Below are 13,120 nucleotides of genomic sequence, written 5' to 3'. Positions count from 1 at the left end.
GTAAGGCTTCACGGAAATAAGGAACATGTTGTTTGTTAGGGGCGTACAAATTGGCCAAAGTAACGAGTTTGTTATGCAATTTGCCTTTTAGAAAAATATATCTTGCATTAGTATCAATTAAAGTATCTTGGATCTGCAATGGGCATTTTTTAGATATCAGAATAGATACTCCCTTTGATTTGGAGTCTGGATTAGTGGCATGAAATACTGTTGGATACTCTGGATTGAAAAGTTTGGGGATATTATCTGATCTAAAATGTGTTTCTTGGAGGTATACAATGTCCGCTTTAGCTTTTCTTAGTAACATAAACAACTGAGATCTTTTTTCTGGAGTGTTAAGACCCCTTATGTTTAAAGAATATAGCTTGACCTGGGGAGGAGGGCAGTGCCTTCCTGCAAGAGACATTGTATGTTTTGATTAGTAGCTTTCTTTTTGGATTAACTTTGGCAATAGGGGGAAGGGGAATAGACCAGGTTATGTGATAAGGCTAAGATGGTGTAATGTGGGGAAAGGTCTGAAGCAATAACCGAGCAGGTTATGGGATCTACCCAAGACCTGTGTAAAATCGGAGAAGTACAGAGCAAGGCCAGAGAAAGCCTACTTAACACAGGCCAACTCTGGTCCAAGCTACTGTGTGGGGGTTGGATAAAACCTCATGGAGAACAGGAGAATGAGTGACATGGTAATCCGCTGTTATCAATGCCAAATGCCTATAAAGGTGTAAATATGAGAAACAAAGGAAAATTTGTGTTGATACCGGTCATGTATTTGGCATGGGTGTGGAAGTACGAAATATCTAATTATGATAATAGACCCAAGCAACTACATGAGTGATGCAAATCAGGACATGGTGTATGCGAGTAGAGACTTGTTTTGTGGAATCTGCAAAAAAAAATAAATACTGAGATGTTCTCACGTAAAAAAAAAAAAAAAAAAAAATCAAAATAAATAAATAAATAAATTGTAAATTTATAAAGCATAGCAGTATCACGCCTATATAAACTTATACTTCTTTGGAAAGAACTAGAAACCCCAGCTCTGAATCATATTATATATAGAACAACTAACAGGAAATATTAGTGGGTCTATGGAATAGACAGTGTAAAATTAGAAATATTTGCCACACTAGTATGTCCTTACCAATATACCATTAATAAGGTGTCTTTGGTGTACGTTAACCTTAATATTAAAGATTATCTTAACCTAAGAAGACAAGTACGGAACAGGAAAAAAAAAAGAAAAATAAATAAATAAAAAAATAAAATTACAAAATAAAATAAAAAATAAAATAAAAATAATGTAATAAAATAATTCTAGTGCAGTCGGAGTATTTTGGGCTTCTTGAACCACACTAGTATCTCCCAACTACTTGTGTAGTGTCTAATTGTATTGGTACTATACCTATGTATAAACCCATTCACGTTCCTTAGTATATCCACAACGGTGGAAGAAATATAACAATCTCTCACAGCCACATTCCAGTGGGCGTGAGGATAGGTGGGGATAGTTTAAGGTAGAATCCTGGGATGGACTTATCAAGTGCTGGAAGTAAAATAGCCATACCTAAGCACTAACTAGGACAACAGCACAAGTAATAATGCAAAACTAACAATAAAATGCGAGTCTCACTTAATGTCTTGACCGTAATGTAATTCAATAAAGTTTTCTAGTATTTCATCCGTAAGAACGAGACATAACCGTTATGATGATTCCACTAAAGTGGTATACTATAACACTAATATTGAAATTAAAATTAAAGGCCAATTTTACCTATGATGGCTTAAAAAATGCAAAAAAAGAAATGCAAAAAAAAAAAAATTAATAATGCTTCCGATTTTCCTTGGGCCTTGTTGGACCACCTTTATGCCTTACATCTCATTTAAACATTGCCTAGCTTGACTGTTTCTAGGTATCATACAGAGGATGATACTAGTTCATTGGTCTCCTCAGAGCAGGATAACCGAAAACAAATCCTAATAACCGTAGTCCTACAGGTGTGATGAGGGGGGAGGGGAGTTCTGCATTGGAAAACCTTATATAGGACTAATCAACTGCTGGAAATTGAATGAAACAGACTGAGCAGTAACTAATATCAAAGCACTATAAATGAGGATGAGGATGTTTAAAAACTGTGCAGTAGTACTTTCCTATGTACTCTTCTAGTGGGAACATGAGATTTGAATTGTGTAAGAGAATTTATCATATCCAATCTATAACAGTAACTTAACCCCAGAATTTATATGATGTTGACAGTCTCTAATCAGTTTAACCAAAGCAGATGAGTAAAGTCGGTGTAAAGAGGCTAGAAAAGGCAGCTTGTACTATGCAATAAACCCATTGAACTAGGAGATTATAAACAACCATGGATTAAACCAGTATACTCTCCAGGCTTGATTGTTAGCGTTGGTAAACATGGTTGCGCTGTGACCCGTGGTCCCTTCTGGCCCTTCTAGGTGGCGGTGATTCAGGTGAGCTTGTACCGTTGTGCTGTCTTCTTGTGGACATTGAAGACCTGTCGTCTGATGGAGATCTGCGACGATGGTGTCGGGTCTCCTGTGCCTCCATAGGCTCTTCGTGTTGTTCTTTTTTAGTCGCAGATTAACGGAATTCAGCGTACCAATTGGGGACTTCTGCTAGAGGAATACCCATGGTGTTGCAAAAGGATGGTAGGTCCTCGGGCACTCTCAGCAGAGCCGTGCGACCTTGAAATGTAGCTGAGAGCCCAAAGGGGAATTTCCACCTGTACGGAATATTTTTGGCACGCAGTGTGTCTAATAGGGGTTTTAGGTCTCTTCGGTTCTTCAGAGTAATGCCAGAAAGGTCTTGGTATATATGAATCTCCGCTCCCTCAAACATAATGTGAATCCTGTTTCTCGCTTTGTGAAGAATGTCTTCTTTAAGTTTATAATCAACCAAACAGCACACCACATCCCTGGGGGGATCATTCTCTCTGCCTTTAGGTTTGAGGGCCCTGTGAATTCTTTCCATTGCTATATTTGTGTGCACTGGTCTGTCCAGCAGGTCATTGAATATAGTAGTAATGGCAGACAGTAAATGATCAGAATCCACAGCCTCTGGTAAACCTCTGACACGCAGATTATGTCTTCTTCCTCTGTTATCCAAATCTTCTGTGTGTCTTTGTATGTCTCTAAGCTGTAGTGTGTGAGCATCTATTTTATGGGACATTCTGCGCAGAATTGTATGATGCTGGGCTGCTGTGTTTTCTACCACAAGAACCCTGTCAGCAATGGCACAGATGTCTAGACGCAGGTTTGCAATGGCAGCTGACAGAGTATCCTTTATATCTGCTGCTACTGTTCTGAGGTCTAAAAGACTTGGGTGTGTAGCAGCTAGGGCAGAAGCAGAGGCCACTGAAATATCTGAGTCAGCGGGGTGATAATCTGGCTGCATTCCAGGTATTCTCTGCTGAGGTAACTGGGAGTTCTGTGAGGAAATTTGGAGGGAAGCTGCCATGTTAGAGCCCTGTGTCCAGAAAGGGTCAGGAAAATTGCTGTTTGTGCCGCTTTGGTTACTTCTCGGTGAACGGGAACGAGAGGCGGAGGATGTCCACGATGCTGTCCCCATGTCAGCTGGACCGGGTAAGCAAAGAAAAGTCTCTCAGGAGCAAAGTGGCAGTTAACACAGCGGGAGCTAACCTGTTATGCGTCCATCTTCCTGTGAGGTCCAGCCACGCCCCCTTATTTTCTTTTGTATGTTTATTTTTACTTTTTATTTTAATTTTATTATTTTTTATTTATTATTTTATTAATGTTTGTATTTTTGTATTATTATGTGTCTTTTTTTCTTTTTCATTTTCATGTTCATTTTTATCTGTATTTTCACTTTCATTCTTTACTTTTTATTCTTTTCATGATTATGCCTGAACGAATTAATAATAATTGTTTCCACTACTTTTGCATCCACTATCAATTCTCATCATTTTCACATGTGCATATCCAAATTACTTTATACCCGTTCTTTCCATACACAAACATACTCAATGTATTTAATATATCAAAAATAGTCCATCATTTAACTATCTTTGTATATTCTATATATTCTAATCTGGCAGAGGTATGCACTCAAAACAATTGATATGCTCACCTCTACTCCCAGCGCTCAAAGGGTGCAGTCAACTTACTCCCACCTGGGGATGGTTCTTAATACTTAGCTGCCATTATAAAATAAAACTTATCTTGCATAAAAAACAAAAGAATTGGTTAACCTGAGGATTCAAATATAACCACTAACAGCGCTGATACCACATCTCCATATAGAACAAACAATTTGTCTATGTTAAGCATGTAGTACTTTTTTTTAAAAACCAGCAAGTCTTTTATCAAAATTGGTGTCCAAACAGCAAGTATTAAAGAACCAGCAAGACTTTTGTCAGGAATTAATGTCCATACACCAAGAGATCACACTCTATTCCTCATCAATGAGTGCAGTCCTTCATATTCATATCCATACAATCTTCTCAGATATCTGGGTGTGTATGGGTATGGTCCTACACCTTCACCATGTGCTGTTCCACCTCCGTGAATATGTATATAGATGGCTGCTTACCAGATTCCAATCACTTTAGAGCCTGTCTCCACTATGTGGAACTCCTCTGTCTGGTTCTGTGTGTCCCGCTGATTGCTCTCACATTGGTAGTAGACATGCAAAAGATTCAAGGGGTCTCATATAGTGTGATACCTTTTATTTAGGATTGAAAAAATTCCTTTCCCCCCCTTTACATAATATGCTTACATTTAAAACAACTTAAAACCAGCGTATAACATATGTGGTGTAAGTGCTGCCGCACGATCGTCTCACCGGTAGGCTGCAGATCTCATCCAACACAGTCTCCGTGTGTGGACCCGGGTCCTTGACGGCTAACACTCACCCTCTTGCTCGTGTGATCACGGGTCCACACACGGAGACTGTGTACTTAATCAGTACTTAATTCCTGACAAAAGTCTTGCTGATTCTTTAATACTTGGTGTTTGGACACCAATTTTGATAAAAGACTTGCTGGTTTTTTTAAAAAGTACTACATGCTTAACATAGACAAAATGTTTGTTCTATATGGAGATGTGGTATCAGCGCTGTTAGTGGTTATATTTGAATCCTCAGGTTAACCAATTCTTTTGTTTTTTAGATATTCTATATATTAACAATATTTTTTTTTAATAATTCCTGATTGCTGTGGTATCCCTAATCATTACCCTTCAATTTGTATATTATTAGCTTTTATTATTATACGTATTATCACCTTTATCAAATTAGTCAATTTTCTAATAATATATCTCCAATAGACAATTTCCTTTTATCATGAACTCCATTTTTTTTTGTATATTCTTATGGTTTTCTATAATGAACTCTGTCCTTTTTTATAACGAATCTCCTTTTTTTAATCCAACTTCTGTTTTGCTTTCTATGAACTAACTTATCTTTTTATACAGTGCAATTATACATGCCAATTATCCCGCTGTGTATAACAATCCTGCGATCAATATATATGCCCAACTTCCTGCTCTGACAGATAGAACTGAGGAAACAATGGATATTGTGAAACGTGTCTTCTGATTGGTTGATGTGTCACTGCCGGTGTATGGAGCTTGCGGTCCATGCTGAGGCGCACTTCCGGTTCCAGCCTCTCGGCTCGCCGGACGCTGTACGGCCCAACACCGCTGTCATTCTGACATCCACAATGCAGCAAATTTTTAAATCAAAATCTACAACTATAGAGCCTCTACTGCTAACCACCTCTGATGGGTTTACCAGCAAGCAACCATCCTCGTTCCTCCGTGGAAAAGTGACTTTGAATACTTCTCCCTTCACTATATTGATATGCCTGACCACCATCTACCTTTGTGAGTAGCCATTTGGCTGTGTTTTTTTTTTTTTTTTTTTAATATACTGCACGTAGTTTGGCACACTTCTTTCTCTTTCTGCATTATATTTTCCTAGAGAGTGGTGCTTCTCCTCTCAAGATTGTTGCTGCCACTGGTGCTTTGAATTGGAACTTTTATGGACTATAATAACAATTTTTTGGACATATATATATATATATATATATATATATATATATATATATATATATATATATATATATATATATATATTTTTTTTTTTAATCTCCCCTTCCCCTTCCCTTCTTTTTATGAAAAAAAGAGAGTTTTCACGGCGATTGTTTTTTTTTGCGCCATCTTATCACTGTTTCTTACATCTGATGATTGGTGAGCTGCAATATATTACATTTTTGGTTTTAGTTGCTTCCTCTGTGTGAAATACCTGGTGTTTATGCCAGTCCCTCTGCTTTCCTATTAAAAAACGATCACACTAGGCAGGAGAACACACTGTGGTCAGTTCTCAAGCTGTGCTGGGAACCCAGCATGCTCTCCTCCAATTAGATTTGTCCTAACACACACCCCTGCACAGACTTTCACTGGGAAAATCGGTGTACTATTGCTTCTCCTGCCCCACTCTTATGCAGCTGAGAGCAGAGTAAGGGCACTTTCACACTGAGTCTCCCCGGGCATTGGCAGTAAAGCACCGCTATTTTTATTGTCCTTTTAGCGGCCGAAAAATAGTTAAAAGTGCCCGCTAAGTGCAGCTGCATCGGCGCTGCCCACTGATTTCAATGGATAGCACTGCTCCTACAGCGCTTCAAAGATGCTGCTTGCAGGACTTTTCTGAGCGTCCTGCCAGTGCAGCTCCCCAGTGTGAAAGGAGTTCTGTGTACAGCAGCCCCCCAATACTTAGCTGAGCCACATCTTGATCCAGCGAGGTTGCACAAGAACCTGGGCTGTCCGGGACTCTCCCTCCTGATTGACCGACTGGCGTCTGCTGCTGTCAATTATAGTCTGTGTGCCAATGAGGAGCGAGAGGGGGTGCGGCCAAGCCATGGCTCCTATTCTGAATGGACACAGAGCAGCGGCTTGGCTCAGGTGTCACTATACCAAGCTGCTTGCTGTAGGGGCACTCAGCAGGAGGGAGGGGCCAGTAGCACCAACAGGGGAGGGTCTGGGCTGCTCTGTGCAAAACCATCACACAGAGCAGAGAAGTATAACATGTTTGTTATTTTTAAACAAAAAAAAAAAAAAGACTTTAAAGGAGAAGTATGGGAATGCAAAAATAGGTAGCACGTGCTACCCTCATACCTGCATTGGATTTCTTTCTTTCTCCAGTCCTTTCATTTTTGCAGAATAGTCTTTTGAAGGTCACAGAATCAGCCTCTAACGTTTCTTTCTCAGTTCAAATGTTTCCAGGGGGTGGAAACATTTCCACAATCCAGCCACTCCTTCACTCACTCCCTCCCTCTGGAGGACATGTGGGTGTGTTTGGTGAAGAGGTGCACACCTAGGCTGCTATCTAGAATGAGCATGTTCTTCACATGCCTCTATTTCCAAGGCAGCGTGTCCCCAGTTAAAACCCGGAAGCAGAGATAGTGTGTCCTCCTTTCTCTGGCTGTTATCTGCAAGCTCTCCTCTCCCCTGGGCTTTGATGTTACTTCCTGTGTCCTCCAGACTCCAGAGCCAGGCCATTGTTGGTATTACACTGTATGAAAGTCTGTAGACCCTCCAACAGGCATTTAGCTCAATTTTAAGAGAATGGGGGCCCTTCTGAGTGGGCTGGAAAGATTTTTAGATATCAGCAGCTCACATAGAATATATATAAGCAAAAAGAAGGAAACCCATACTTCTCTTTTCATATCCCTTTAATTGTAACTTATCACGTTGCATTTAGTATCTAGGAGAAAAAACATACCTGGCACTACTGGCACTCCAGAAAACACTGAGTGAATGGTTCGCTGTAGTATTTGGTAACCAAAGCTTGACTCATCATGGGGGCTAATAGGAAGGGGATCAAATGAATTCAGGACAGAAAGTTCCACTCTTTCATCATTAATAGTATTCCTTATAATGTCTAAAACCTGAAAAAAAAAAAAAAAAAAAAGAGTTGTTATGTACTCACTGTAAAACCTCTGATGTTCATTAAAAGATACCGCACAGTAGCAAGTCTACAGGTTATGCTTTTGTCTTCAGGAGATTGGACGCTATTAAAAAAAAAAAAAAAAAAAAAAAACACTATTTGAAGTTGCTTCACTGAGACTAATCCTACTATGACCCTTGAAAATGGCTACACACAGCTGTTGAAACAGTTTGCACCCGATTTTTCTGACTTGTTGCAAGAGCAGCTGAAAGCAGATCTTGCCAAGAAGATTGTAGCAATGTCAGATCTCCTTTCGTTCTCTCTCTCTCCTTAATCTCCTTCTACAATAGCCAATAGCGAGCAAACCAGTTCCGGCAAAGAAAAAAGATTTCCCATGCTGGGGGCTGTGCCTGCACTGCATGGGTTAGCTGCTCGCTTTGTTCAGGGGTGACCACAAAGCTTATACTCAACCGATCCTCTGCTCCAGTGGCAAACGGCGCTCCCCCATGATCCAGCGATGGTCTGCTCCTAAAGTCCAGAGCAAGTCTATGGGTGTGACAAAATCAGGAACAGTGAGCCACACAAGATCACTAAACTACAAGGGGATAGGGGCTGCAGGGACCAGTCTTGTGCTGGAGGATTGAAGGATTAGGTAAGTACAGTAAAACCTTGGATTGAGAGTAACTTGGTCTGAGAATGTTTTGCAAGACAAGCAAATTTTTGTTATAAATTTTGACTTGATAAATGAGCAATGTCTTGATATACAAGTAGCGTCAAATCACAACTGAGTATAATAGAGAAGAGTGGTGCCTCTAAGTGTAGCAATATGGTTACATTTAATGAAGGTACAACTCACATGACTGATGACTAAAAGAGGCACACCTAAGTATGCAGGCATCTGGGGCAGGACTACCAATCTCCACACCATCTGTCATGATTTCACACTGACAGTGGTAAGAGCCAGCAGTGCGGGGGATGTTCTATGTGGACAGCATACTTGTATGTGCCTCTTAATCATCAACCATGTAAATGTACCTTCATTAAATGTATACTCTGTATCTCCTGCTGGATTTTGCTTCTAATCTCCTTGTGGAGGCTGCCATTTTTGGATGGACATTTTATTGTTACACATCACGTTGTGTTATGGCAATTTTTACCTACCTCACTTATACAGTGACCATGTTTGCATGGGGGGAAACACCTAAGGAAGAGAGGTTGTGTAGCTCTCTGTACTGCTTTTATACCCCCCCCCCCCTATTCCCACCCACCCACCAGGTTTTATCCCCCCCACCCAGGTTTTAACCCCCCAGGAACCTTGTCATTGGTCCAGAGTTGCATCAGCCCACTTTGATCTTAGCCTAAATTAGCATTTCAAGGACTTATGTTCAGGTGGAGACACAATGTCCTGCCCCTCACCCCAAAAACAATAGTGTAACTTATTCACTATGCAGACAATTGACAAAAGACATTGGACTTTTGAGATACAGAAACAGTAACTAGGTCCACCTCTCATTATTAGTAGTCGAAAAGAACACACTGCTACGTAGAGCTAGGAGAGTGCTGCTCACCCCAAACAAATCAGAATAGAACAAGTTCCCCCACAAACGGGGTTTTTAGGCAGCAAAAAAACAGTACTAACGCATGTCAGTATAATATGAAAAGTTATTTTAATATTTGGTAAAAACATGAGCTCCACCTGAGCAGTTTAAAAGCGGACTCCTATATACAGAGTACAAAGGTATCCATGGGCGTACATTAACAGACACAACTATAAATTACACTGTATATTATAATAACAGTAAAAATATATATAATTCTAACGTGTTTCAAACCCCCTGGGGGGTCTTCTTCAGAGAAATAGTGGTCTGTTGATAAAACAAAATTACACTGAATAAATACATCAAGTATTATTTGTGTTGGGAATACCTCATATTTGTTAATATAGTTTACCCAAATATTGTACTTCCAAAGAGATAAAATGAGTTGTGATATTTTTGATGGAGTTCCCCCATAAGGTGGTGCCTCAATTTCCTTCACATATCTGGAATGTTACCCGGTCCATGTCTACCGCCAGGATACCAAGGGGAAAGGAGGTAGCGTCAGAGAACCAATGGCGTGGCTCACGATAGGTCACACGAATACCACACCCCCCATAAACATAGGGAGTGGGTGCAGATATGAGCAACCGGATAATGTGGTAAGTCACACCTGCAGTGAAATCCCAACATGAAAAGGATTAAGAACATGTCATTTTTAATATATGAGTACAGGGTGTGTATGTGGCATGAAATTGTCATCATCATACCCATAATCTATATAAAATAGAGAATGCAACCCTGGGTAACCCAAATGCCTATATAAACAAAAATAAAAAATAAAAAAAAATAAAGGGGGGATCATGTGTATACAAGTGAACCTAATAATGACTGTGCCAGAAAGATATCAGAATAATGTGGTAAGTGAAGTGCTAAAAGATGATAAGGTGAATATGTGATGAATAGACTATGTGGTGCATGAGAAATAAATAAATAGGTGAAGATGTGCGAAAAAATGAAAGGAAATGAATAACTCAAAATGGTGAACTGAATGAAATAAATAACAGACAACACATGCATAAAAAACGATAACCAACTAAAAAATAATAATGCAATATAAAGCATAAAAAACAATAACCAACTAAAAAGGGGGAGGGGAAGCAATAAGGGGGTGACATGAAAAACAACCCACCATGTACATGAACTAGAATGAATGAGTGAAACACAAGATGTGAATGTGATGTGAGTAAAAAAAACAAAAAAAACAACTATTTATACTAGCCTAATTTAATAGACGGTATCGATGGTAAGAATAAAGACAAATTACCTGAATTATTAGGCTTGATCAAAAGTGATCCGAGTGGGAGAGGAAGGGACTGCGACCAAAACAGGCGCAGTCACTAATTCGTATTAGGTAGAGTCACCAAATCTGAAATTTGATAAGTCAATCAAAATACAGCTCTACAGATTTCAAGAAATTAGTTAAATGCAGTAAATCAACGGATCCAGATCAAACCAAAAGGGGGGAAATAGCCATGCTTACCATCTGACAAGTGGAAGTTCAAACAGTCCTTTCACATGAAGTAAATGTGCACTTCCTATGGGGAGGGGTATGTTTATAAAGCCTGTGAATTACCTGCAGGTGTAGACCGTCCACCCAATAACCGGTATTTGCCCAATGCCACATGGCCGCCTAATCAGGTCAGCCACATGTGGCCGCCCCGGCGTCCCGGAAGGCCGCAGAGTGGCCCCGAAATGACGTCACTTCCGTCGCAACTGCGTGACGTCAATACGTCGCGTGCGTCCGCAGGAAGTGCGGACGCACGTGAGGTATGCGTCCGGAAGTGTCCTAGGATGCCACCGGCAAGGGAGTGCGAATCCCTTGTACCCGGGCGGGACCAGCCCGCCCATTATGACGAAGGGAGGCATGCGGAGAGGCCTGTGTGTAAAAACAAACAAAAGCCTCTCCTCTCCTTGCCGGGGAGTCACGACAGAGCTCAACCCACCCCCCTCCCCCTCATCATTTAAGGTCAGCTGGTGGAAGGACCATGCTAGGGGGAAAGAAAATCCTGTGATACACATGCCGAGACATGCCGCATCCGTCCAAAAGCCCCCCAATAACCACCGGGACTAGGATAAGGTTGGGGGTGTGGGAGTGAGGGACATGGGGAAAGAGGAAAAAAAAAAAAAGAAAACGAGGGAAGAGAAAGAAAAGCCCGGGGGGGGGGGGAGAAGGGGGGAAGGCGGCAAATCAAAGCACAACATTACAATCACATCACAATCACAATAAACTAAACTTGTTTTACCAATCATTTTATATAATTACACATACTTCACATATATGACATGCGTTTATTGACATGCAAATACACGTCTTTATTTAGAACGCGAGCACAATAGATATGCAACTATAGCAACTATGTATAGCAACTACATGAGTGACATTTCTAGGTAACTGATCATATAGAGATACATTCTATTACACAGTGGCCATAGATGGTACATTATCTCGAACCAATATGATCATAATGACTAGAAGTTTCAATCGATTTGCAAAGAGGTATCATCAGGGCATATTGCCTTGAGAGATGATAGAAAAAGAGAAACGAGAAGGAAAGGTTGTTTCAGAGGTAATGATGAGGAGAAAAACCAAGCAATGGGGAGGGGGGGGGGGGGGGGGAGATCAATGGATGGTCTCTACTGTGTCCTTCCAGAGGAGAACCCCTTGAGGAAAGGGGCAAAGGAGACCGATTCATTTAGACCTGGAAAAGAGGTGGCGTCCAATTTATGTATCCACCTCTGTCCACGTTGTAATAAGGTCTTATTCCAATCACCCCCCCCCCCCCCCCCCCGAGCTGGTATGTGTATACGATCTAAGGCAGTGAATGTGAATTTGGGCATTTATATACAGATATAAATATGTTTACAGTGAATATGAATACGTTTCAGGGCAATGACTGGGATGCTTTGATGTTAGGATATGAAACAGAGTTTGAGAAGACTGACCGAGTTGATACAGAGATTATCACTCTTACCTCTAAATTGATGAGAATACTTGAGAAGAAATTGAAATGTGAATGTGGGGCATACTATGTGGGTAAAACCAAACAAGAATTCCATCGTCGTATATCTAAACATGTGTATAGCATGGAAATTGGTAACTACTATTTACCAATTGGACGACATGTTGTAACAGCACACGACTATAGAATGCCCAAATTCACATTCACTGCCTTAGATCGTATACACATACCAGCTCGGGGGGGTGATTGGAATAAGACCTTATTACAACGTGGACAGAGGTGGATACATAAATTGGACGCCACCTCTTTTCCAGGTCTAAATGAATCGGTCTCCTTTGCCCCTTTCCTCAAGGGGTTCTCCTCTGGAAGGACACAGTAGAGACCATCCATTGATCTTCCCTCCCCTCCCCCTCCCCCTCCCCATTGCTTGGTTTTTCTCCTCATCATTACCTCTGAAACAACCTTTCCTTCTCGTTTCTCTTTTTCTATCATCTCTCAAGGCAATATGCCCTGATGATACCTCTTTGCAAATCGATTGAAACTTCTAGTCATTATGATCATATTGGTTCGAGATAATGTACCATCTATGGCCACTGTGTAATAGAATGTATCTCTATATGATCAGTTACCTAGAAATGTCA

At 40.6% G+C, this 13,120-nt stretch overlaps 1 protein-coding gene across 2 annotated transcripts in view; it reads right to left on the bottom strand.

Annotated features, from left to right (window-relative positions):
- PM20D1 (peptidase M20 domain containing 1) overlaps window positions 1–13,120 on the bottom strand; it is a 585,406-nt gene that overhangs the window by 126,754 nt on the left and 445,532 nt on the right. For both annotated transcript variants that reach the window (XM_077481325.1, XM_077481324.1), the window contains one exon: window positions 7,757–7,922. In XM_077481325.1, the coding sequence (XP_077337451.1) occupies window positions 7,757–7,922 (166 nt within the window). The remainder of the gene's footprint in view (window positions 1–7,756; window positions 7,923–13,120) is intronic.

This window comes from Lithobates pipiens, unplaced genomic scaffold (assembly GCF_037356315.1).
Source record: "Lithobates pipiens isolate NorthernLeopardFrog02 unplaced genomic scaffold, aLitPip1_a1.2 Scaffold_16, whole genome shotgun sequence".
NCBI lineage: Eukaryota > Metazoa > Chordata > Amphibia > Anura > Ranidae > Lithobates > Lithobates pipiens.
Note: the sequence above shows the minus strand (reverse complement) of the source record. Positions and strands in the feature narration are given on the sequence as shown.